The sequence below is a fragment of the Urocitellus parryii genome, chromosome 6 (genome assembly GCF_045843805.1).
Source record: "Urocitellus parryii isolate mUroPar1 chromosome 6, mUroPar1.hap1, whole genome shotgun sequence".
Classification (NCBI taxonomy): Eukaryota; Metazoa; Chordata; class Mammalia; order Rodentia; family Sciuridae; genus Urocitellus; species Urocitellus parryii.
Genome location: NC_135536.1, coordinates 179,768,030 through 179,794,711, shown reverse-complemented (window position 1 = coordinate 179,794,711; position 26,682 = coordinate 179,768,030). Strand labels below are relative to the sequence as shown.

The following is a 26,682-nucleotide window of genomic DNA, read 5'->3' as shown; positions in this document are numbered from 1 at the left end:
ACCACGCCTGGATCATTGCTTGTTCTTGTGACATTTATAGTGACACTTCTTGTCTATGGGTATTTTCTGCAATGGCAGAGGTAAGTTGGAACAGAGATGATATAGGCCTAAAATATTGACTATCTGTTGCTCTTCGCAGGAAAGTTTGCTAGGCTTTTGTTTTGGGCTATAAGCTTAATGAAGGCAGAAACATGTGTTTTTGTGTTCACTCTTTGACCTTCGCACCCTCCCCAGCATCAAGTGCAGACAAGAGGCCAGTGTGGATAAATGATCAGAAAATTGAAATCGAGGTTTGTTGAACAAATGTGTGCCCTATCTAGAGGCTGGATGCTTGGCTGTGGTCCCACCTCAGAGTATCACCCAGTAAGGAGCCAAATGAGGCTTTGAGCACATGTCCATCTGACTCTTGATCTCTTAACCACAACATCCAATGACTCATACAACTTAGTTGCTCTGTGTTTAATTTGGGCTGCTTGGTGCCTGGCCACTGCTGGTGCTTTTTTCCTTAATGGAAGTAGATTCTAGTGTAGACTAGTATGGAGTCAGGTTGAGCTCCCCAGGGTAAAGCAGGGGATCCAAAGAAAACACCTGGGGACGGGGGAAGGAGAAAAGGGAGGAGGAAAGTTGGGAAGGTCTCCAGGTCAGATGTCTTCAGATGTCATAGGTTCTCTGGTGACAACTGTCGGTAAGGCAGCAGGAGCTCATGGGAGAGAGTAGCTGCAGCCTTTGAGCCTCCACTGGGTCAAGGGCAGGTCCGGCTGTGATATGGTCACTCCTCTAGCCACAGTCTAATTGATGTTGGCCCCTAAGAGCAAGAAGTTCTAGAGAGAAGGCAAAAAGGACAGTCAAGAAAGGTCACTTGCTGAGCCACACATGCGCTTCTGGAAGAGAAGGTTGAGTGGGGTAGGCCAATTCTTACATCAACCAGAAGCCTTAGGGACCTTCGCAACAAATTGTCCTATTAACTGCCTGTCCCCAGGAATTTATTTGCATCTCCCAAGTTACTCATTTCTGTCAGATACCCACAAATGTCACCTTCCTTCTCTAAAATTTGTGCCCCCAGAAAAATAAGTCACAATTGGTTGTTGCCTGCGATACTCAATTCCAGGGAAATGCTGTCCAGGATTTCCTTGGAATATATTGTGTGGGGCTGGGGTTGTGACTCAGTGGCAAAGCGCTTGCCTAGCATGTGTGAGGCACTGGGTTCAATCCTTAGCACTGCATAAAAATAAATAAAGGCATGTTGCCCATCTACAACTATAAAAACATTAAAAAAAAAAATATATTGTGGCTGGGTGTAGTGGTGCACGCCTGTAATCCCAGCAGCTCAGAAGGCTGAGACAGGAGGATCGCAAGTTCAAGGCTAGCCTCAGCAATTTAGTGAGACCCTGTCTCAAATTAAAAAAAAAAAGCCCCGGAGTATAGCGCAGTGGTAAAATGCCTCCGAGTTAAATCTCAAGAACTCCCTCTATCACCACCACCAAAAAACTCCACTGTGAACAGCGAAGACAGTGGCACACAGTACCTCTGGGCCTATGAAAGTGCTCTGGTTGTGCTGCCTCTGCCCCTGCTAAGTTCCTTCCACCTAGAAGGCATGCTCTATTTTTCTCCACACCATCCCCTGCTTCTGTGGGTGGGAAGGCTGGTCAGTGACCCAGGGAGACCCACGCACCACCAATGAGATTCTAGGCCTGTTCAGATGGCCCCTCATCAACCCAGAAGTGGCATCTCATGTTCCTGCTGTGCACGGCTGAAGTGCCCTGAAGTCACAGATGCTCAGTGACTATCGGATTGTTGAGAAGTGAGTTTTGGAACATGAAGTCAAGAATCCAGATTACAGATGCTATTTAGACTCCAACATTTGAAACAGATTATTATTTTTTCTTAAAAATTAGGTCCAGGTTGTATGTGGGGGTCAGGGCTTGCTTCCATCTCCACCAGCCCCTGAAGCAGCCTCCCAACAGGGCTTAGAGCCCCCCCAGATCCCACTTCTCACCTCGTGAATCTGGAGCTCCACACTGTTGAGGAAGATGTTCTTTGGAACGGGGATTGGAAATCCCTTTTTGAGCTGGGCTGGAAGATAAACAGCGAGAGGCGATAGAAAGCATGAGTCAGCTGCTGGCTACTGGGTCCAAAGCTGGTTTAGGGTGGGGACGTAGAGGCCTGGAAAATGCAGCCTCTTCAGGAGGGGATGGATGTGGACAGCTTCTTGGGCCTCTATCAATCCATTTGAGAGCCCAACCTCACCCCCACCTGAAGTGGCTAGGCCTGGGTGTGCAGTGTTCATGTCTAGGGACTCATCCCTGAGGGCCACACTCTGCCTCTCCCTCTCTCAGATCTTTGTTTTGCTCTTATCTCTTGGTCATAGATGTAGATGGTGAGGCCAACTGGAGAGGGAAGGGTGGGAGGTCTGCTAATTCTTAGGCAGCCGCTGGACAAGTACTATCTCCAGCAAGGTCCCCTGGCTTGGGACCCAGGGATGCTAACTAGGTGTCCTGCTAGGGGTCAACTATTATGTTACTCCTTTGGCCTCACTCCTATGTCTTTTTTTTTTTTTAATTGGGAATTGCACCCAGAAGTGCTTTACCACTGAGATACATCCCCAGCCCTAATTTTTTTATTTTGAGATAGGGTCTAAGTGGCTGAGGTTGGCCTTGAACTTGCAATCCTCCTGACTTGACCTCCTGAGTTGCTGGGATTACAAACGTGCATCACTGTACCTGGCTTAACTCCTGAGCTTTGAGACAGCTTATCCCTCATGTCTAGGGAGCTCTGCCTGATCTCTAAGTCCATGCTCTCTCCCAGCTCCTGTGGTTCCCTGAGCTCCCTTCTATAGGCACCTGTTACACATCTGCCTTCTTAACAAGGTGGGAACTATGGGGCATGGGCCGTGGATTGCCAGCATCCCAGGTGGCACAGAAGAGAGGCTCAACTTGCTGAACGAATGAACCAGGAATCCTGTGGGGAGGGGAGAACCCAGCCTTTGTACTCTGGTGCAGGTGGTGGCAGCTCTTCTTACCATTGATAGAAGGGTAGATGACCTCGCGTGCGAAGAGGTTGAAGATGGTTTCCATCTCCTCCACCTGGAGCACAGATGGGGCCAGAACAAACGGACACGAAGAAAGAGAAGTCAAGGGAGGAACATCCGGTCCCACCCCTGGAAAAATGGACGTCACCCCATTTAAGGCACAGATGCTGACTGACTACCACTCTTCCAAACAGCCCCTTGCTCACAATGCAAACCCTAGTCTCTGCATTTACTTTCTGTAAGAGCATGCAGGCCCAGTGAATGCCGCACCATGATGTGAGTGCTATTTCGTGTTTCTTTATGCCACTTTATGTGAACATTGTTAGGTTTTGTTGCAAAAATATCACTGTTTGATTATAGAGTTTCCCCTGGTCTTGCTGGGGAAGTCAAAGGATGCATGCACTGTATTATGTCTCAGATATTCTCAATCCCTAAACCCATCCGTCCTCAGGGGTTTGTATAAGGCATTGTGACGCTGAGCCATTCATATTCCAATTGTGAACATAGTCAAGAGCTTACTGTGTCTGAGGCACTGGGTCAAAGTGTTTTACGTAACACTGCCTCATTTCATGTGACAGGCCCCATTTATGGTAGATGCCATTCATCTCATTTTCAGTAAAAGAAACTGAGACTCAGAAAGATTAAGCACCTTGTCCATGATCACCTAGCTAGCAGGTGGCACAGCCTGTATCTTACTCCAAAACTCGCTGTAAGAGCCTGTTGCTCTTTAGCCCTCAGATGGAGCCCTTTGTATAAGGTAAACTTTCAGATATGGGATCTCATTCCTCCTGGCATCTCTGTCTGGGACTTGGTTGGAACCTGTCTTGGCAAAGACGATTGAGAGACACTGATGAAAAGTAACTCACGTCGACAGAACCGATGTTGGAGTGTTTCAATTCAAGTTTCAGCTCACTGTGTAGAGAAAGAGACAAGTGTGGGTCACTGGGCCGTGACCCCCATTTTCTTGTCACCCCAGTGAAATCTGCAGTGTGTTTGGAGGCAAAGGCCTGTTGCCTGGAGACTGGGTGGCCCGCAGTTCCTCGAAGTGTGTCCCTTGTGGGTTAAGGTATGCATTGTGATCTGAGAGGAAGCGCCATTGTTAAAAAGAATGTTTGCAGAGCATTTTAATAAGGAAATTATGATGGAATAAATATTAAGTGGAAGTGAGCGTGGTGATACATTCCTGTCATCCCAGCGGCCCGGTAGGCTGAGGCAGGAGGAAGGCAAGTTCCAGGCCAGCCTCAGCAACTTAGTAAGGCCTTAAGCAACTTAGTGAGAACTTTTTTCAAAATAAAAAATAAAAAGGTCTGGGGATGTGCTTAGTGGTTAAGCTCCCCTGGGCTCAATTCTCCAGTATTAAAAAAAATTATATGGAAAAAGTGGAATATAAAACATTCCACTCAGTGTTTCCAATTGTATAAGGAATGTACTTTAAAAAGGGTTGGAAGAGGGCTGGGGCCGTAGCTCAGTGGCAGAGCGCTTGCCTAGCCTGTGTGAGGCACATAAAAATAAACAAAGGTATTCTGGCCATCTACAACTACAAAAAAAAAAAAAAATTAAAAAAAGTCTGGAAGAAAACAAACTTATGAGCAGAGTTAGTCTCTGTGTGGCAAGTTTAGGGGTGATTTTGTTTTTACACTTAGGTAATTTCCAACTTTTCTTTTATAATGTAAAAGTGGGCAGTGATTTATATTAGATGGAAACATGACGTAAAGAGGGAAGCAAGGCCCCTCAACTGGTGCAGGAGTGAAGGAAGACAGTGGCTAGGGGCACCTGATCCCCGTCACTGTAGAAATCAGGTCTCCACTGATTTTCCTCCTGCTGGGCTCTCCTCTTGCTCTGGTTCCCTTATTCAGGAATTCCAATAGCCCAGGATGGATCTCCCTGCTTTCTATCATGGGGTAGAATGGTCTTTGAGAATTCCTTGGAAAAATCCTCATTCCAGACCTTTGTGGGAGGCCATCCTCGCACGTGATTTGAGATACCTCCCTGGCTGGGTGAGAGGCGCATAGGCATATCTTGTGTCCAGAGCTTTCCCCACCCTTCTCAGGTCCGAGGGCTTTTCCGTGCAGAGGCATGTCTGGCCACTACCCTGAAGACCCAATTGTCGCCCCTGACCTTGGGATGCTGTCCCCTTAATCTTCATTGGATGGGATTTTCCCCAGAATTTTTTGTTCCCCAATAAAAGTCCACTCCCTGGCGTGTTCGCTGTGTCTCTCGCTCTCTTGCCTCTTCAGTAAACCTCGCTACCACAATAGGTGGCTGGAGGCTGGAGCTAGGAGGAGCCGTCCTGGAGCTGGTTTAAAGGTAATTAGAGTCTTGTCTCTTTAATTAAAAACTCCCTAGAGATTTCTCACGTTTCGAATCTTCATTCATGAGGGCTAAAGTCTTTGGCTGTCCTGAGACCCCCAACCAGGAGGTCTATGCCTACGTGCAAACTCTAGGGAACTCCAGAAGTCCATCTGTCTCTACCAGCTTTCCCACTGCCCCAAAGGCTCACCATTAATTTCTCTCTCTCTCTCTCTCTCTCTCTCTCTCTCTCTCTCTCTCTCTCTCTCTCTCTCTCTTTTGGGGGAAGGGGTTATTAGGGATTGAACTCAGCCACTCAACCACCGAGCCACATCCCCAGCCCTATTTTGTATTTTATTTAGAGACAGGGTCTCACTGAGTTGCTTAGCACCTCACTTTTGCTGAGGCTGGCTTTTGAACTTGTGATCCCCCTGCCTCAGCTTCCCAAGCCACTGGGATTACAGGCATGTGCCATTGCGCCCGGCTATTAGCTTCTCTTTTTAAAGCATCCTAAGACGTTCATTTTAATGGGGCCAGGGCATTTTATCAGCCCAAGCACATCTAGCAAGGAGCATCACCCAGAGCAGACAAGACATGGGGCTTGCACACCTGTAATCCCAGCAACTTTGGAGGCTGCAGCAGGAGGATCACAGTTCAAAGCCAGCCTCAGCAGCTTAGTGAAGCCCTAAGCAACTTAATGAAACCCTGTCATGAAATTTTAAAAAAATAAAAAGGGCTGGGGACTTGGCTTAGTGTTAAAACACCCCTGGGTTCAATCCCCAGTACCAAAAAAAAAAAAAAAAAAAAAAAAAAAACCCACAAAAACAAAAATACAAGGATGTGGGGCTTGGCACAGAGGACATGAGGTATAGAGGACAGGTGCCAACCCCCAGGAGGCGGTATAATCTCTGCTGCCCAAAGCCTGAACTCTTTCTGCATTGATCCACCATCTAAACCTATGGATTGGGAATCTGGGCAGGGGAGGAGTGGGCAGTGGCTTGGGGTGCTTCAATTTTCCATCCAAAATCTCCGCTTTGTGACAGTGGACACTTTTTCCTCAGAGGTAAAGTCCTTGTGAACACAGCTTCAAGCTCTACCCTCCATCTTGACCTACACTATTCCTTTCCAGAAATTCCAGCTCCTCTGAAGCCTGCTGGGCGGGCAGGAGGAGCCTGGAGCGACAGGCATCTGGAGACACCGGGCGATTCTTCCCCCTTCCAGCTTTCTGCCCGAGGCATTGTCACTGTGCCTTTTCTGGAGGGCACTCAGATCTGGTGGAGAGCTGCCCCCATGGGTCACCTTCAGTCCTGAGTGAACCATGCTGACTGTTATGGCCACTGTCGGCATGTCGCTGTCCCCCCTCCTTCCTCTCCCGACTCCTGCTGTCTTACCTTTCTGGGGACACTGAGCCAACGATCCTATCGGAGTTCACGCTGATGGAGATGGAGAAGTTGGTTTTCTACAAAAGCAAAAGACCACTTGTTCCTGATCCAAGAAACCCCAGGCCATGTGGCCATGTGGAACGAATGGGCAAAAGCAGCCACCCAGGATTGTGCGTGGTGTGTGGTGGCCCCACAGCTGGCACAGAAAAGGGAGAGCTGAGGCTTCATTCTCCCTTTTACTTGCCCAGGCTGACCTTGAACTTATGATCCTCTTGCTTCAGCCTCCTGAGCTGCTGGGATTACAGGTGGGTGCCTCGGTTCCTGGCACATGTCTCCATTTTAATGAAAGCATTGGGAAGGGGAATAAGCCCAAACTTGAACAGGGACACTTTAGTCTGTTTGACCGAGTTCTTCAGAGAAGACTCCTAAGGGACTTTCATGGAGTCCCTGAGCCCGGGAGAAATTTAGACGCCACTTACTGACACCCATCTTGGAGACTGAGGATTGGCTTGCCGAGGGATGGCATTGAGCCAGGTGATAGAATCGGTCAGTCCCTCAAAGCCCCGTGCCAGCTGGGATGGTCAGCTGTCCACCTGGGCCACTTCTCACCAGGGGGAGAACTCCTACCTGTAACACCTGGTTGAGTGCTTGGGTGGCACCACTGAACAGCTTCATTTGAAACCTAACTGATGTCCCAAAGACTTGTGACAGGAAAAGGGAACCAGATTGTGTCTCAGCCAAGGACAGAAGGCTGGCTTCTGCTCATGTGTGGACAAGGTCCACATAGGCTTGAATGGTAGCCAAGAAATATTAAAAATGCCCGAGCAACATGTGTGGAGAGACTGGGTACACCAAGACCCATTTCCTTTTCTTCTGGGCACACAGTTGGACTACATATTTCCCAGCTTCCCAGACAGTTAGGTGTGACCGTGTGACTAAGTTTTAGCCAATGGATGGTGTGCATAAAAGATGTGTGTTACTTCAAGACCTGGTCAATTAAAAGACCTCTATGATCTTCCACCTATTTTCTGCACCTACTGAACTGTGTGGAGAGGACTATGAAGCTTTAAAGGAGAGAGGAATCACAAGGCAGAAGGAACCTGGGTCCCTAAATGGCCATGTGGAAGGCCATCTGCCAACTAGAAATGACTGATTGATTTTATGTGAGATAAATTTTTTACTGGGTTAGACCACTAGAATTTATTTTTATTATGGTAATTAGCTTACTCTAGCTACATATGACTGTTTTGAATTCTTTAATTTTTTAGTTTTGCACTTTTTTTGCTGTTGTTGTTTGTATTGGGGATTGACTCGGGGGTACTTGATCACTGAGCCACATCCCCAGCCCTGTTTTGTATTTTATTTAGAGACAGGGTCTCACTGAGTTGCTTAGTGCCTCGATTTTGCTGAGGTTGACTTTGAACTTGTGATTCTCCTGCCTCAGCCTCCCGAGCCTCTGGCATTACAGGCCTGTGCCACTTTGCCCAGCAAGGCTTGTTTTATGGGCCAGGATATGGTCTGTCTTAGGATGTAGACATTTGAAAAGGATGTATTTCACTGTTATGGGTCATGGTATGAGTGTTGTTCTTTTTTTCTTTTTACTACTGGGGAATTAAATCCAGGGTTGTTCAACCACTGAACCACCCCAAACCTTTTCATTTTTTATTTTGAGAAGGTCTCACTAAATTGCTGAGGCTGGATTTGAACTTGTGATCCTCCTGCCTCAGCCTCCTGAGCTGCTAGGATTACAGGCCTGTGCACCATTGTGCCCTGAATGAAAGTTTTTAAAAAGCCTGTTAGAAAAAAAATCTGTTTGGTTGGTGGTGTTGAGCTCTGTATCTGAGCTGGTTTTCCATCTAGTTGCTTTGTCAGTTGCTGAGAGCGGATGTTAAAATCTCCAGCTATGGTCAAGTTTGTTATTTGGGGCAGTTAAGTTCTATGTATTTGCTGTGAACATGGGATTAGTGAATACTGAATCAATGCCCTTTGGGGAAATACAAGATTAAGTTCCTTTGTGTCTCTCGTCACATTTTGTTAACTGATCAATCTATAACTTTGTTTTATGAGTGTTTAGAGATACCTTACTTAACATGTATGTATTATTGATTCCTTAACATTGAACTCATAGCCAATGGCACTATAACTCATGCCTGTTTGAAGTATATATAACACACACATTTTCTTTGCTAGGCAATCACAGCCTTCTTATACTTAAGAATTCTAGAATTCTAAAAAAAATGAGGAAATTAAAAAAAATAAAATAAAAAAAAAGAAAGAAAGATAAAGAAAACTAGAAATCTGGCTTCCCAGTTGGCCTTTTCTGGCTTGGGGGTAAGGCATAATTTTTTTTTTCTAGTGTTTGGCTAGAGAGAGAAGAGTTTTTTTATCTGTGCTTGTTGGCATTTCTGGGCTGTTGACTTCAGCTCCAGGTTGGGATATTTGAAGGAGGGAACTCATTACCAGGTTGTCCTCCAGACCCTGAGATCCCTGGCTCATCTGCCTTCTCTCCCCATTCTACAGAGTCTTATTACATTTATTTTGTATCCAGTGTCTAGAGTTTTTAGTTGAACTTAGCAGGAGGTATGGGGAAACGGACATCTATTCTCTCTTCTTAGAATTGGAAGTTCCCCTTTTGAAGTTCTCTTTTTTGTTATTGAGTTATAAGAACTCTTATATTCTGGATACAAATTCCTTATCAAGTATATATTTTGCAAATACTTCCATTTCATGGGTTGTCTTTTCACTTTCTCATGCATCCCCTGAAGCACAAAAGTTCTTAATTTTGATGAAATTCAATTTATCTATTTTTAATTTTATTGTTTATGCTTTTAGTGTTAAATCTTTGAAGATTCTGCCTAGCTCATGTAGATTTATGCTATATGTGTATATTTGTGTGTATAATGTATATATGTATGTATATGTTTACATATACATACATACATTTTAGTTGTAGGTGGACACAATAACTTTATTTTATTTATTTATTTTTATGTGGTGCTGAGGATCAAACCCAGAGACTTACATGTGCTAAGCGAGCGCTCTACCATGAGCCACAACTCCAGGCCCAAAAGTTATGTTTCTTTTTAAGTTTTATGTTTTAGATCTTATATTTAGGTATATACCCATTTAGAACTAATTTTTGTGTATAGTGTAATAAAGGGGTATGATTTCATTCTTTTGCTGGTGGATATCCAGCATTATTTATTGGGGGAAAAAACTATTATTCCTTTTGAATTGTCTTGGTCTCCTTGTTGAAAATCAACTGACCATAAATATGAAGTTTATTGCTATACTCATAATTTGTTCTATTGATTTCTATGTTTATCTTTGATTATCACAGCCTTATAGTCAGTTTTGAAATAGCAAAGTGTGAGTCCCAACTTTATTTTTCTTTTTCAAAACTGCATTGGCAGTTCTGGGTAACTTGAATCTCAATGTGAATCTTAGGCTCCTGCTTGTCAGCTGACAAAAACTGACCTGGAGTTTTGTTAAGATTGCAAATCAGTTTAGACAGCGTTGCCAAATACTATGCTGCCTTTAAACCTTCTTTAAGAAGGCAATTTGATATGCTGGGAGCAGTGGCACCCGCCTATAATTGCACAGTTGAGAGGCTGAGGCAGTAAGATTGCAAGTTTGAGGTGAGGCTCCGCAATTTAGCAAGATCCTCAAGCAACTTAGCAAGACCTTGTCTCAAGATAAAAATAAAAGGGTCTGGGGATGTGGCCCAGTGGTTAAGTGCTCCTGGGTTCAATCCTCAGAACCAAAAAAAAAAAAAAATTATTTTATGATTTTTATTTATAAAAATACTCTACTTCCAGTTCTACTGAACAAGATTGGGGGATGTTTTAAATGTAAAAAGATTACAGCAAACATCTGGGTGTAGTGGTGTTCACCTGTCATCCTAGAGACTTGGAAGGCTGAGGCAGGCAGATTCAAGTTGGAGACCTGCCTGAGCAACTTAACAAGATTCTGCCTCAAAATAAAAAATAAAAAAGGTCTGGGATGTGGTTGGTTCATTAGTAGAGTGCCCCTGTGTTCAGTCCCTGGTGCCTCAAAAATGTGTATATGGAGAGAGAGAGAAACAGTGAGAAAGTGAAAATGTTCAACTTGGCTGGAGCGAAGCCTCGAGGTTTCTTGCCACTTTGTGGGCAGTTGGTGAGCCATGGTGACTTAGGAAGCCTGGTTATTAGGAAGGGGGGCCACTGACGCTGCTGGGAGGCATGAATAGCCTTCTGCAGGTATCAACTCTGTAGTCACCTCTCAGCTAAGGGAGTGACTTCCACCCATGGCAAGCAGGACCCTTTGCTGCCTGATCAGGGCCAAACTTACCACCCTGAGCTGGAAGAGTGGCCTGCGGTCAGAGGAGTTGGGCAGGATGCCGAAGGCTTGGACGTCCATCACAGGAGCAAGGGTCACATTTCCAGGAGTGAACCACAGGTGCGGCTCTGATTCAGGGGATGCCTCCAATTGTACTTGCATATTGGGGAACAACCCGGCCAGCTAAAGAGAGGGAGCAGATATTCATAGCACAGCAGAGACCTCAGGGACCCTGAGATGCGGTGGGGAAGGCCAAATGGGCAGGTCCCCAAGGGGCAGATCTCTAAGGGTCCTAAGCCAGCAGGGGAAATATCCCAGGATGGAGGGAAACACATTTTCCAGAAGTCCTTTCCAAGAGATGGCTGTCAGGGTGGGAAGGGGCACCTTGATGAAGTGTGTAGGTGACACAGCACCCAGTGGATGTGTTTAAGTGACTTCAGATGGTCACCATGATGCCTTCCAAAGCCAGCTTGCCTTGTCTGGCAGGTGAGTTGGGGGCTGGAGCTTGAATGCTCTGCTCTGCCTCTGCCACTTTTCAACTAGCCTCTATAGAAACATCAAATAAATATTGATAATCATCGGCTTAGCCCCCAGTGATCAGCCTGCCCAAGGCCCTGCATTTGTGCCGAGAAGGGCCTCTGCATGTGGGCACTGGTGGATTGCTTTTATCTCCCATGTGAGAATCTCGGGGGGCGGGGAGATGCCATCCTCATCCCCATTTGTGAAAGGAGGAAACCGAGCCCAGCGAGGTTGAGTCCAAAGCTAGGAAATAGCAGAACCAGGATTCAAATCCAGGTGGTCAAATCCAGATCCCATGTCCTTGTGCCACAAGGAGTCGGGGGATGACAGGAATTGATTTTACAAATGAGGAACTTTTATTTTTTTACCCATTTTTTTCTGTTGGGTAAACTGTACCCAGCCCCTTGATGCATGTTCCACAGCACCCAAAGGATCTCTAGTCCCATTTGAAGCCCTCTGCTGGTGCCCGGCCTCCTTCTCTCCCCTACTCACGTGCCCATTTGAGATGGTGACATTCAGGAGCCCAGCCTGGTGGTAGACCCTGCTGGCTGTGTTGAAGACGTACTCGGAGACTGCGAAGTAGACCATGCGGTCATACTGTTGGGGCAGCATCATGGCTGGGGCATCGAAAGGGACTGGGGTGCGTTGGCTTTGGCTGAAGAATTCACCCTGGAGACAGAGAACTTACCAGTCACCCCAGTTCCTACCTGTTAGGGTGAAGGTCTCAGGCAGAAGCATCCAAAGCCTGCCAGGTGGAGGCCTCCTGTGCCCTGGGGACAGCTGGGGTAGGGTTCTTCTCCAGAGTGAGGGGTCAATGTGCTCAAAGATTCCCTCTAGACCCCACTACCTGGGTCCTGACAGCTGCCTGAAACTGATAGCCCAAAGAGACCCGGCCGGGGGCAAACTTCATGGATCATTTCAGCCTTTTAATTAGGAAGAGGACTACCCCTGGGGGAATGGACCCACGCTCCTGGTGGAAAATGAGCCACTGAACAAAGGAGGGGACTGGGGGCTCACGTAGGCTGTGGGTGGTTTAGTGCGCATGTCAGTCTGAGCACTCAGGAATTTGGGTTTTGGGGCTGGGGGTCAGTGGCCAGCACCTGGAGAGGAGCTGTCTTGGGAGAGATTAGTGTTTCCTAGAGAGTCAGTCTAGTCTTTAGAAACACTTTCTCCCTGTCCGTGGCCAGCATCTGAAAAAAGGCTGATCTTGAGAGAGATAAGAGCTATCCGTGTCTGCCTCTCTTTTCCATTCCCTTCTCCCAGTCCTCACTAGTTGGGGGTTTTCATTTTCCATATCCAACAGGAACCACTCATCAGCGTGGCATCCCTTTGGGGTGGACCAAGCCTCCTGTGTCCTCAGGGGACCATGACATAGGAGGCACAGCCATGGTGAAGAGCATGGAGTTTGGAGCCCCCCGCCAGGACTGGAATCCTGCGTCTTGCTAGCTCTGGACCTTGGGCCAGTTACCAACTTCCTCACCTAAAAAAGGGGACGGGGCTAATGGTATGAAATCTCGGTCAGTTATTATTTGTACAAACTCTTAGAACTGACCCACAGCAAGAGGCAGGTAAGTGTGAGCTAAGGCAGCTCCAGGGCCTGGCTCCACCCACGGGGAGTGAAGAGGGAACACTGGGAATGCAGAGGGGTGTGTCCGGTTCCTCTGTGGCTGTAGGAAATGACCACAATCTTAGTGGATCACAAATTAATTCCCCACAGGTTTGGGGCCTGTGATGCTTCTGAAGGCTTCCAGGGAGACTCTGAAGCCTTGGAGGCCACCAGCTCTCCTTGGCTTGAGGCCTCCTCCCCACCCCTAACTTCCCGCCCCTCTCCTGTTCTTCACCTCCTGCCTCCCTCTTGTAAGGACCTGTGAGCACACTGAGCCCAGCAGGATAAACCAGGATAATTTTCCCATCTCCAGGCCCTTAATCACATCTGCAAAGTGCTTTTGCCATATGTGGTGACATTTACAGACTCTGAGGGTTAGGATGTGGACATTCTAGGGAGCCATCGTGCAGTCTGCGAGGGGTGATGCAGGCAGTAGAGAGTGTCCCCTTATGCATACAAGTGCCAGGTACCTGCTGGGAATCTTATGCACATCATCTCACTTAATTTCCTGTAAACTCTGAGGGGTTAAGGCTATGATTATTTCAATAGAGGCTCAGAGAGGTTAAATAACTCTCCCAAGCACCCCAGCACATAAGTGGTAGAGCCAGGACTTCAAGCCCAGGCCTTCAAGCCACCCCCTCCCTTTTTCAGACAGATTTACCTCATTGGTTCACAGAACCCCTGCATTAGGTCTTGGTCTGTTGTGACTAGTGCCACCTGTGCCCACCCTGAACACTGGTCAGGGACAGTGACTAACAGGTAGATGAACTTGAAAGGAAAAGGAAGAGCTGACTCTGAGAGGTGAATCTGATGCTCTACCAGTCTTCAGTTCCAAGGTGCTCTCTCTACAGCCCCTTACCTTGATGGGTATGTCCACACTTTTAGAGGTCACCTGGGGAGCTCCAAACAGTCTGTAGTCAATACCAGCAACCTGGTCAATCATCAAGGTGACTGTGGGAAAGGAAAGAAGCAGCCTGTGAACACACTGTTCCCAGCTAATTACAGTTGTGCAAGTTTATGCAGCACAACTCCAAGGAACTCATTAACACGGAAATGGGGTTGGGGCCAATTCTTGGTACCTTTAGCCAAGGAAGGGAGAGGGAGAAGGAGTGGAGGGGGGGTGTGAAGGGAAAAAGGAAGGGAGGGAGGGGGAGAGAAAGAGAAAGAGAAAGAGAGATTGTCTTATTTGTCCACTCTGCTCATTCAATTGAACCCAGGGGGTTCTCCAAGCTATATCCTGAGCCACCCCCTCCCTTTTTGAGGCAGGGTCTCACTGAGTTGCTGAGACTGGCCTAGAACTTGCAATCATCCTCCTCATCCTCCCCAGTCTCTGGGATTACAGACAGGTGCCACTGCACTGGGCACATTCAATATTTTATTGAGCACCTGCTCTACACTAGGCGTGATGCAGGTGCCAAAGAAACAGCTGTGAATAAGGTGGGCAAAGTCTCTGTCCTCACGAGTCCAGAGGGGAAATAGGCAGTCAGACACTTGAGCAGATAAATGTAACACTGCAGCTGTATCAGGCAGCAGAAGTCCGTAGGGTGATGCAGCCATGCAACTGGGGCAGAGCGGGTGTAGGCAACTTAGCTTGGACAGGAGTCAAGCAGGGTTTCTGAAGGAGGGGTTGCTGGGGCTGGGATCTGGAGGAGGAGGTGTTGAGTGGATGCGGGGGGGACACGGAGAGGGCATTCCTGGCAGAGGGGGCAATGTGGGTGCAGACGGTGCAGCAGAACGGAGGTGGTAGCTAGAGGGACTCATGGGCCCATGTGGCTGAGCGAGTGGGGACAGGAGCAAGATGACCCTGGGGACTGGGATGGACAGGCCAGACCACACAGGGCCTGCTACCAAGGCTGGGCTCAGTATTCTGAGAATCACAGGAGTCTGAGACAGTCTCCAGGAGCATTGGTGACCCCCTGTGTTCCTGTGGCAGCAGAGGTGAGGGTGGGAGGGCCTCAGCCCCACCCAGGGATTTCACAGCACCCTGTTTTGTTAAAGCAGCCTGCACACGCCAGATACTGGGGATTGAACTCAGGGGCACTCGACCACGGAGCCACATCCCCAGCCCAATTTGTATTTTATTTAGAGACCAGGTCTCACTGAGTTGCTTAGCGCCTCATTAAATTGCTGAGGCTGGCTTTGAATTTGTGATCTTCCTGCCTCAGCCTCCCGAGCCCCTGGGATTAAAGGCATGCACCAACGCACCCGGCTCCCAGCAGGCTTTTGAATACCTCCTCAATCCCTTTTCTCCCCATCTCCAGAGAACAGATCCCAGGAGAGATGGTCACCCCAAAGCCATCTCTGCAGGATGGAGATACTCAATGGCAATTCTCCCAGGGCTGCCCCAGGGGTGACGGTTTCAGGGAGGCCCAGTGACATGGCATCTGCAGGCACCCAGAGAAGTCGGGTGGGAGGGCTCCAAACCTGGCAGAGTCTGGAGGTAGGGCTTCAGGTGCGAGTCTGATGACTTCTTGATCACTTCGCAGATCTGTCGGAAGTGGGTGAGAAAGTGGGGTGAGTCCTTCCTCCGCCTTTCCCTGGCGATGCCCTTGGCTTCCCCACTCCTCTCTAGGAACCCTGGTGGCATTCCTGTCCCATGGGCACCTCTGTGTGTGCGCAGGGCAGGGATATGATGGAAAGGAAGGAGAGACCACTCCCCCCATGCACACAGCACTTGGCCGCTGTTCCAGTTGGACTGGCCTTTCACGCAGGAGGGCCCAGTTTACGTTCCTGGACTTTCCTGGAATCCACATTAAAAGTGGCTGGTGGTCAGGCTGGCCTTGCTCTGGGGTGTGCTATTGATACTGTCCTCAGATCAATGTGGTGCTGGCAGCTAAGGCACCAAGAAGTGCAGTACTTACACGGAGTTATTAGAACAGGGGGACAAAGCAGTGGAGCTCCTTAGTACAGGGCGCAACTCTGGACTCAGAGACTCCACACCCCATTCCCTGGCCCCTTTGACTCCTCTTCCTACTTGCTTCCTGAAACCTCACCATTAATGCCCCTCTGGAATAAGGGGGAGCCTCCGCAGGCAGTACTGACTGCAGTCACTAGACGGCGCCAAAGCAAAGCAGAGGCGGGTTCCAGTGGATTCCAGGGTCCGCCTTGGCTGCCAGCTTCCTGCTGGATCCGTCAGCCATGGAGTTCCAGGCTGGGGCGGTCCCAGAAGCTCCCAGTCTCGTAATTTCCCAATTTCAGCGATTCCTACACCAACTTCATGATTTTTGCCTTTCTCACTTTTGAACTGTCTGTTATTTCTACCAGGTGGTCTTATTAAAATCACATACATTAAATAAAAATATAGAAACTATCTCTTGTCAGTAGAAAACTGGTCTCCTTTGGCATAAAGAGGGAATAACTGGGAAAATGAACATGAAGGATTTATAAAAATATGCTCTGGAAGTCTGGCCAGATGCTGCTGCCTAATTAGATAAGGCCCTCTTTGTATTTAGGGGAAAAAATTGTTTAGGATGCATTAAACCCCACTGAAATGTCCTGTCTTTGACATAAGAAGAAATAGAAAGAATACTGCAACTGGAGTTACTTATTCTGTCATTCTGCATGATTTAATACCGAGGCTTCATAATTCATAAAATCAACTCTGGAGATTTCTGCATTTTGAGAAGCATTGTTTTAGTGCAAAATTCTAATCTAAGCCAGCCAGAGGTTTCCAGGTAGACCCAACCAGCCTCTCCTAGACCTTTGAGCCAGGCAATGTTACTCAGGGAACCAGCCCTTCCATGGCTTGGAGTGTGACCTCCTTAGATCTTCTCCATTGTCCCCCAGGTCCCCTGGCCAGAGATCCTCTTTCTGCAGAGCCTCCTGGAACTTGGAACTCACAGCTCTGTGGGAACTTAAGTCAGAGATGACATCTGAACCTGTCCATTCCCTGGGCTCAGCCTGCCTAGCACTAGCCTCATTCCCTCTGGACAAGTGGCATCCAGATTTTTCAATTGTAGGTCAGTGACTGCAACCCACACAGGACTGGTGGGGAGCTCAACTGTCTGTATAAATAACCTTACCCCCATTCACTCAGCTTTTACTCTATCCCTGGGTGCTCACTAGTTAAGTATATCACATTGCCTGGTCCTCAGAACAGCCCAGCAGGGTACATGTTGTATCTTGTGATTATTCCTATTTTACAGATAAGAATCCTAAGACTCCAAGAGTTAGTTAAGTCAGTTATTCAAGACCTCACAGCCAGACGATGACTGAGCTGGGATTTAAACTCTGAGCATCTGACAACAGAGCTCAAGTACTCAACAGGGAAGAGACCAGGAGGTGAGTCCAGTTGAGACAGGGCTCTGAGATGTGAGTGCGCAGAGCCCCACTTGTATACCAGATATTCTGTGAGTTTATCTCATGAAATCCTCACCAACTTTCTTCAAGGTAGGGGTCATTGTCTCCGGTGGGCTCACTGACTTGTCCCACAGTGCATGGAGTGTAAAATGAAGAGGTATCTCTCTGCCACCAAGACCAAGGCCATTCCCACTGCTATTCTCAATATGGGGTCTTACTTGGGAAATCAAGTTCTTAAGGTGAGATAGATACCTTAGATTTTCTCCTAAAAAAGTTTTAAGATATATTGTGGCATTTAAATCCACAGAACACCTGGAATTGAATTTCTGTATGGTGTGAGGGATTCAAAATCATTTATTGCCAGTCTTTCTCACTAGTATTACCAACAGTTAGATAATCAAATAACCTTGGTCAGTTCCAAATGCCGGTTTAGCGTGCTGCTCACACAAACCTGAGAAGGCCTTGACATTTGCTTTGCACCGTGAATGAGGAAGGTGTTTCTAAGCAAATTCAAATGACCACATACTTAAGGGAAAAGGCTCTTTCCAAATATCAAATAAGCAGATGCTTGGTGATTCATGTGCTAATGACCAATATGTGTATCTTTTTACCTGGTTTTCCAAGATTCTTTTGATACTGCTTTCAATTCTTTTACGGAAGAGATTCAGGATCCATCTGAAGAGAAGAGAAAGAAGGTCAGGATACATTTTAAGGTGAACTTAGGCTCCCAAAAGGAAGGCTACCCAGGGATCTGAACTTTCCCCATTTTATCTCAACAATGGGACCCAGGCAGATGCATTTAATCCAAAGGGGGAAAACCCTGGACAACCTTTAGTATAACTATGTACATCTTAAGGCCCACTTCTTCCCTAGCCCCCAGGTCTAAGAATGAGTAGCAAACCCTGTTCAGCCAATCAGAGCTCATGCTGATTAGTCTAGAGATGAGCATGTGACCCAATGTGGACCAATGAGAGCTTTTCCCAGGGCTTTTATGGTAAAGGATGCTTTCACTGAGGACCAAGGAAGCCTGAGCTCCCGGTGACCATCATTTCCACTCTAGGGTGGGGGACCCTGCCTCAGAATGAAACCAATAGAGAAAAAAGCAGAACCAGGAGCCAGAGATTCCCAGTGATGCTGGTCAAACACCTGGATCCAGTCAGAGCTACGACTCTATCCCCTGGCTTCCATGGGAACCACTCAAGTTCATTCCTGTCTCTTTTATTTTGATTTTGGTGCCGGGGACAAAACTCAGGGCCTCGTGCACGTTGGGCAAGTGCTCTACCGCTAAGTGACATCTTCAGCCCCAGTTTTTCAACAGATGACTGCTAAGTCATTGTAGAATCTTCTCGTAATGGAATAATTTGAAAAGGAAACTTGCTTTCTGATGAGGAAGGATTTACAAATACTCGCGAAGTGAAGAAAAGCTAGGGATGTGAGATTGTATACAGCACGCTCCTCTCTGTGTAAAAACTGAAAGACTAAATACCCACCCGGGCAGTCAGAGAATTTCAGGACTCACACCTGGGATGCTCAGCCTTGGTTGCTGCTAGCAAGGAGAATTGATCGGCAGGGAACTAAAGTGGAGAGAGATTTCCCCACCCTGTACCCTTTTGCACATCTTGAATTTTGATAAATCACCTATTAAAAACATTTGAAAACATTTAAGGTGTAAGGTGGGGGTTAAGCCTATTCTTTATACCTTCCCCAAGCCTGCCAAACAATTTTTTTTCCCCAGCAGTTCAACAGTTTAGTTTAGTCACTTGTTAATTTCATGGAGATCCGATGAGTCGAAGCCACTGCAGATAAAGTCACCTGCAGAGCCTCCCTCCGACCACAGACAACCCCCTGGCAGAAGTGAGGACCGGGATAGGGTTCCCTCACCGTGTTCTTCCAAAGACTGTAGTCGAGGGTGAAAAGTTGTTGGAAACACAGGGACTAAGTTACTTGACTTACTCTGGCAACCTTTTCTCTCTCGTGAAGTTTCCTTTGCCATTCGGTTCCTGCTGGCTGATGGCTGGTGAGGTGCTGAGCAGGTGCAGGTGTGTATTACGATAGTAAAACCATGTGCCTCCTGGGTTCTACAGAAAGCATCCTGAACTTTCCAGAGCTCTACCCCCGGAGCAAACCTGGGACCCACAGCCTGCCTGAACCCTGGTCCCTGGATGGGCCTGAGCTGCCGGCTATTGCTGTAGACACCCTGGTTGGGGTCCCTGATGGCCATGGTTGGGGTATTGCTTCCAGTAAAACCTTCTACACCCATGGGTAGGCCTACAACCTGCGCCAACATATTGAAGCAGTAAGAGGTTTTTCCGTGGGTCACAGACTCCGTGAAGTCACCCTGGACTCCTTCCCTGCCTTCCTGCCCAAGTTCAACCTCTTCTCCCGCTTCCAGCGTCAGCAGCTGTCTGCAGCCCATCATCTCTCACCTTGACAACTGCCTCTGCCTGCAACCTGTCTCCTTCCCTTTGTGCTGCCTCACTCGGATCTCTCCTAAAGATGCTGTCTTTTACAGCAAAAATCTGATTTTATTACCCCTCTGACTTCTTAAAATCCTTCAATGGCTTGCCACTGCCCCGTAAGAGAAAATCCATAATCCTGTTCCTGCCTAATCCTTTAAATTCTTCTGGTAACCCCCACCCCATCCTTTTGAGGTACACTGACTTCTTTTTACTTCCTGAAAAGCACAGCATTTTCATGCCTCAGGATCTTTGCACGTGCTTCTCTTTATGCCAGTAAAGCTCTCTCCTCCCCTTCCCATTTTGCTTAAATTCCAGGCTCATTTCTGATATCCTGTCTTCCAGGAAACTGTCTTTATGCATAAGCTAGGCCAGTCCTTCTGCATTCAGAGCACCTGGTCTCTCCTTATGAGCATGTCATCATAATTATGTCAAGTGTAGTTCATCACATACTAAAATATTTAATACCACACTGGGGTAGAGACTCTGTCTATTGCTTCCTCTTATATATATCCTGATCTTGCAGTTAGATCAGGATCTGGTAAATAATAAGGGAATCAATAAGTATTTGTTAAATGAATGAGTTGGTAAAGCTACAAACTTTCCCGTTTTGGTCAAGACCATGTTTTCTCTCTATATATCCCTAGAACCCCAATCATGTAGCAGCCGCCAACAAGCAAACAGCTGAAAGATTTTTCTGGCCACACTATGTGTGTGTGTGAACTGCATAGAATTTCATGAATTTGCTCCTGAGAAATGGGGACTATGTCCACCTGTGAGGGTTCGATTATGAGATGTCCACCCAAAAAGCTCTGTGTCGATGCAGGAGGGAAACGATCAGATTGTGAGAGTTATAACCTGATGAGTGGATTGATTCATCTGATGGATTAATAATTGGGAAGGACTATTTACAGTACTGGGAGATAACTCTAGGCAGGCAGAGCGTGGCTGGAGGTCTTAGGTCACTGGGGCCGTGCCTTGGGGTTTATAATTGGTCTCTGGCCTTGCATTTCCTGTTTTCCGGTTGCCGTGAGCTGAGCTTTCCTTTGCTGTCCCTTCCCCATGATGTCCTGCCTCACCTCAGGCCCAGAGCAAGGAAGGTGGCCAATCACGGCCTGAAGACCACTAAAACTGACAGCCTCAAATATGCTTCCTCCCCTAAGTGTTCTTGTCAGGTGTTTGGTCACAGCAGCCCACCGCCTGGTTAAGACAGTGCTCCGAGGGCTTGAGCCTCAACTAAAAGTTTCCTTTCTCCTTTGGCAGATTCCGGCTGAAGCCTCCAAGCATTTGTGCAGAAAACATTAATCAGTGAGTAAATGAACAACTAACCGTCTCTGCTTCCCAAAACACAAATCGCCTGCAAGCCCAGGATGGCAGGTCTCCACGCTTCCGTGGGCATTTTGATCTTGTCAACGAGCCCCCCAGAACGTTAGCTTCTAGCAGAGAGGGGCTTGGCTCTTTACCCTGTGTGCCCCTGCTGCCTGCCAGGTCCAGCTCTGTCCTTCCGATTTACCTCCCAAGCCCTCTTGCTGGGCTTCTGTTGCTCTGCTGCCCCACTGTGTCCTGGTGACGGCCGTGTTCCTCCACGGGTACCCTTCTAGATCTGCAACGCCCTTCTCCCTCTCTGACCTTCAACCCTCGGGGTGATACTGGCCCCCTGCTGTCAGGTGCAGCACTCCTTGTAGGTTTCCACCATTCAGTGGACTCTTTGATTGACAGTCCCCTCAAGAGAGTCTTATCAGCTAAGCCAGTGGAGTTGCCTGCCAGGAGCTGAGTGATGCTGTGACAACTCAAATACTGGGAAAGCAGTCGTGCTGGAGACTGCCACCCTTCATTCAGTGTCCCCTGAGTATCCCCCATGGGCAAATCTCGTTGGTGTGCTGGGTTCCCACTGAAGACCATCTTGCCTGGGAATCAGCATGTGTTTTCTTAAAGAGACAGATAGTAAATGATTGGGGCATTTGCCTGTCCTGTGGGCTCTGTTGCCCCTACCCAGCTCTACTATTGTAGAGCTAAGGCAGCCACTACCAAAATGTAAATGAGTGGTCGTGGCTCTATTTCCATAACATCTTATTCACAGAGACAGGTGGCAGGCTGAATTTGGCCCACGGACTCCTGCTCCTGAAGACCCTGGAAATCTTGCTCTTCTGCCTGTTAGAGGGGCTGAATGAGGGTTGAGCATGTTACTGAGGCAGCACTGTCTCTAGCCAGTGTGTTGAGGTCACTTACCTTAAGCTTCCAGAAATGCGGACGCTCACTCGGCCAATGGAGTTGCTGCAGTGGTTTACGGAGGCCGTGGGTCGCCCAGTCTCATCCTTGCCCAAGTTCAGAGAGACTGAGATGGAAATGCCATCCACCTTCAGATCAAACGAGCCTTTCAGGTTGCTGGTTGGGGGAAATGAGAAGTAAACTGCTGTATAAGCTGAGTCACCATCAAGAAGAGCAACCAAAGCACAGCCCCAGATTTGTCTCCCAGGTTCCCACTAACCGGCTGTGCCTCCTGCCTGGGCCTCCCCTTCTCTTTAAAAACAGTGTCACTGAGGATTTGCTATGTGCTAGGCACACTGCTAAATGCCTTACCTCCGCTGTTTCATTTAAACAACGGCATCTCTGAGACGTGTTATTATTAACCCCATTTCCCAGATAAGGAAACTAAAGCTTAAGGATTGTTGGATCTGGGTCCTTTATAGACCCGACTTTGAATAACCAGGGAGGGAGGGAGGGAGGGAGGGTGTGCCCTTGCCCAGAGCTGAGCCACATTCCTACCCGAGTGCTACTCACAGGAATCCTTTTTTCACCTTCCAGTTCCCACCCATAGACAGATCGTTGTTGGACAGGGAAGCTCTGATTCCCAGCCCTGGAAGTAGATTCAGATCTGAGTTTCGGACCTCGAAGTGATGGATCTTCAGGCTGGGGAGGAAAGCAGATGTCAAACCCATTAAAAAACAATCAAACAAACAAATAGGGGCATGGGGCTGAGGTTGTAGCTCAGTGCTGGTATGCTTGTCTTGCACTTATGAGGCCCTGGGTTCGATCCTCAGCCCCACTTAAAAATAAATAAATAAAATAAAGGTATTGTGTCCATCTACAACTAAAAACATTAAAAATAATAATAAAAATTAAAACCAAAATACAGGGGCCTGTTCATCCCTGAGTGAGTCCCCTCCTGTTCCTCTCACTCTCTTTTGCATATATTGACCTAACCCACAAAGGACCATCCAACCGGCTCCTGTGCCTCTTTCAAGATCCGCTCAGGCCTCCTCCAGGAAGCTTCTCCAACCCTCCAAGGCCAAGGCCCTCCTCTCTCCTTTGACACACATCCTCACGGCTGCTCCTGTCCACCCTGCTGACCTGACTCTGGCGAGCACCCTGTGAGCTGGCCTGGCTTTACCTGTCCTGTCTCCACCCTGAGGTCTCCAGGAAGCAGCTGTCCCCTCTGCTCTTTGCCCCTCATTACTTCAAATAGAAACAAGGGCTTGGGGCTATGGGTGAGTTACGCATACGCCAGGCCATGGGTTCCATCCCCAGCACCACAGAACAAAAACAAGGACTCACGGTTCGGATCAGAGATCATTCCCTGGCAACCTGTGGGATATATATATATTTTTTCCTATGTACTTTTTTTTTTTTTTTTTTTATAAATTATGAATCAGCTGTAAAAATGTGGGCAAACAACTAGATTTCTGGCTTGTCCTGAAAAAATCCAAAGGAAAATGCCACGCTCCCCACGGCATTGACCAACTACAGGCGAGAAGCGCTGTCCTCTTTAGGTGGGCACGCACCATGCTCTCCATTTGATTATTGGCTCTTAGATCCATTCCCTGGCCTTCCCATGCTCTGAACCACGTGGACTGGGACTGACCTGTGCAAACTACATTTCCCAGGCTCCTTTGCAATTGGCTTCTAGTTAGAATTGGCCAATGGGAAGTACTTGAGGGGAGTGTAGTGGAGGGAAGAGGGAGAAGCCAGGGTGTTTCTTCTTCTCTCTCTGCCAGAAATTGCCTTTGGCGGTGGTTCCACGTCCACAGTGGGGTCAGCTCCTATCAGACACCTCTTCAGGGACTGAGTCTTTCTGGAGGACTGACCGAGGGCTTGGGAATGATTTCTAAGGGTCTCTCTCTCGTTCTGATGATTCAAGGAGCACACCCCCCCCCCTTCTGGAAGCCCCACAAGAGCTGGCCATCATCCCTCTGCTTTGCCGACTCCCTTCCCCAGGATCCTAGGTTTCCATCCTTCCTCCTCTGCGGCCCCTGATTTGGGGAAAGGAGACCTCACCTGTGAAAATTGTAGCTCCCCCGTCCAAACCAACCCATCTTGAAGCTTCCTGAGAAGTCAGGCAACCTGATGGCCGGCAGCTCCTTTCTCAGGGTGGCCACTGCATACTGGTTTGCTGGGTGGGGAGGGGGAAAAGAAGGATCTGTGAGCCGAGTGGCTTCATTCAGTGGGAGGCAGATTTGGTGGCCGGGCTGTAGAATCACACACGCTGGGTTAGAACGCAAGATGTGCTGTGTGCTCACGCACACAGTGTTAAGTTTTGCTGTGCTTAGCAAAACAAGGAGTTCTGTGAGAAAGTATGAACTCTTTGAACTGTGTCCTTGTTGCTGTCTTAAGAAGATAAAAGAATGTTCTGCCAAGTGTAAAATTTATATATATATATATATATATATATATATATATATAAAAATTATATATATTATATATATATATGTATATTATATATGTATAAATTTTACACTTGGCAGAACATTCTTTATATATATATATAAAATTTATATATATTTGCCTGGGAATAACTAACCACAAGTTAATTGATAAGAAATATGGAGCACTGTGACCATAAACAAAGTTTGCCTGAAAATGTTTATCCATGCTTGTAAGGATTAAGCTGCCGAAAGGATGTTTTTTCTTTTCCCTTGTTTTAATTAACAATGCTGTATAAAAGAAAGAGAGAAAAAAGTAAAGACGGTGCTCATTTTCTACTGAATGCGTGTGTGTGCGTGTGTCTTTCGTAAGCATCTCTGCTACAGATTGTCAGCAGGTTCTGACAATGTGCCACTTACTACTGATGCAATCCCTTGAGCCTCAGCCTCCTGGTCAGGAAAATGGTAACCATGATAGTAACCTAAAGGCTTATTAAATTGGGTTGGGACTCAGAGCACCAGGTAAATGGCAATCATTGTTCTTTATTCCTTCAATAGATCTTGAGCAACAATGAATTACAGGGGGCTCTTGAGGAATCATCTGCTACAGTTTGGTCAAATCTCCTGCCCCTTCACTATTGCCTGGACAGTTTGTTAGCAGATTTTTAGGTCTGGCCCCAGTCAATATTGAGTGGATCCCCAGAATCTGTTTTTTTTTTTTTTTGATTGAACCCAGGGGCGCTTAACCACTGAACCAATTCCCCAGCCCTTTTAATATTTTATTTAAAGATGGTGTCTCTCTAAGTTGCCGAGGCTGGCTTAGAATTCATGATCCTTCTGCCACAGCCTCCCAAGCTGCTGGAATTACAGGTGTGGGCCACCATACTTGGCCAGAATCTGTATTTTAGCAAATGTTCCAGTAATTTCTTTTTCAGTCGTGGAGCTCAGGCAATACTAGACAAGTGCTCTCTCAGTGAGCCACATCCCCAGACACCGCCCCCTGCTTTTTTAAGAACTTGACTTTTATTTTTTATTTTTTTATGTGGTGCTGAGGATCATACCCAGTGCCTCACCCATGCTAGGCAAGTGCTGTACCACTGAGCTATAACCCCAGCCCCCTTTTAAGTTTTCTTGGGGGAATGAGGTCTCACTAAATTGCCCAGACAGGCCTTTAACTCGAGATCCACCTGCTTCAGCCTCCCAAGTGGTGGGATGACAGGTGTGCATCACACCTGGCTCCCAGAAATTTTAATGTGGGAAAATTGCTGACCCTCTGATATTCAAGATGAGGAATTTGAATATATTGACCTAACCCACAACGTATCCCAAGATGTCCAAACCAGGTGGTGGAAGAACCCCATCCTGTGACTCATTGTCTTTGTGACCACACCATTCTGGTGGGCAGCAATGGGCCTCAGAAAAAGCAACTCAGTTCCCTTACCATATTCCAGGCCTTTTCTGGTGATCCTGGCCACAACTCCAGGATTAGAAGCTCCTTCTCCAAACCTGGCGGAACTTTCCAGCAGCAATAGGACCACTACTACATGGTACGGTCTGGCCATCATCCTTGCCCTCCTCAGTTCCTTCCTCTGCAGAGGTTGGTCAGAGGCTCTTCATAGGAGCCTCCCTTACCAAAGGTGAAGGCAGAGGCTGAGGTACTTATAAAGCCAGAAGCCGGATGAGATCTGAGCCAACTGGGGAGTGGGGTGGAGGTCTATTTCCCAGCAACTTGAGATGATGAAAAGGTTGCTTGTGAAATTGTTTGAGTTTTCTGTTTGCCACGCCTCCCAATTCTTCCTCTTCCAAACTTTCTGGCTCAGTGCTTGGGAGGGCCCCTCCTCCTCCCCTCCTGTCACACCCCTCTCTAGCTGAACACCAGCCATTCATTCCCGTTATCGGGAAATTGAAGTCTAAACACCCAGCTGGCAGTGAGGGCCATCACAGCATGGCTGCGTGCCACTGATCTCTCCAACCAGGCTGCCCGTGCTCTGCCCTCTGGCTGGGCCGCCATCCACTGTTCTCTACTGACATCATGCCAGAGCCGATCAAATCAGGTCACAAACACAACAGGTGTATCCAGGAACTCCAAGTGGGTTTTCTCTTGCCTGTGTTGCTTCTAATCAGCTTTTGAGGCATAATTTATATG

At 47.5% G+C, this 26,682-nt stretch overlaps 1 protein-coding gene across 1 annotated transcript; it reads right to left on the bottom strand.

Annotated features, from left to right (window-relative positions):
• Positions 1-788: 788 nt before the first annotated feature.
• On the bottom strand, positions 789-26,101 carry LOC113178980 (lipopolysaccharide-binding protein-like). The gene is made up of 14 exons (XM_026383332.2): positions 25,978-26,101; positions 24,172-24,286; positions 22,678-22,806; positions 22,126-22,281; positions 18,052-18,115; positions 15,566-15,629; positions 14,001-14,092; positions 12,028-12,204; positions 11,029-11,199; positions 6,709-6,776; positions 3,895-3,940; positions 3,020-3,083; positions 1,997-2,073; positions 789-821 (listed from the first exon to the last, which is right to left on the bottom strand). Exons 1-14 carry the CDS (start codon positions 26,099-26,101, stop codon positions 789-791), a joined length of 1,380 nt encoding a protein of 459 aa, XP_026239117.2.
• Between the last annotated feature and the right edge of the window lie 581 nt (positions 26,102-26,682).

Bases quoted from the DNA above. Each gene is read 5' to 3' on its own strand.
- LOC113178980 (XM_026383332.2), bottom strand. From the start codon at position 26,101: ATGATGGCCAGACCGTACCATGTAGTAGTGGTCCTATTGCTGCTGGAA. The intron at 12,205-14,000 runs GTAAGGGGCTGT...CTCTGTCTCCAG, and splicing joins GTGTGGACATACCCATCAAG to GGTGAATTCTTCAGCCAAAG. The intron at 2,074-3,019 runs GTAAGAAGAGCT...TTTATCTTCCAG, and splicing joins CATCTACCCTTCTATCAATG to CCCAGCTCAAAAAGGGATTT.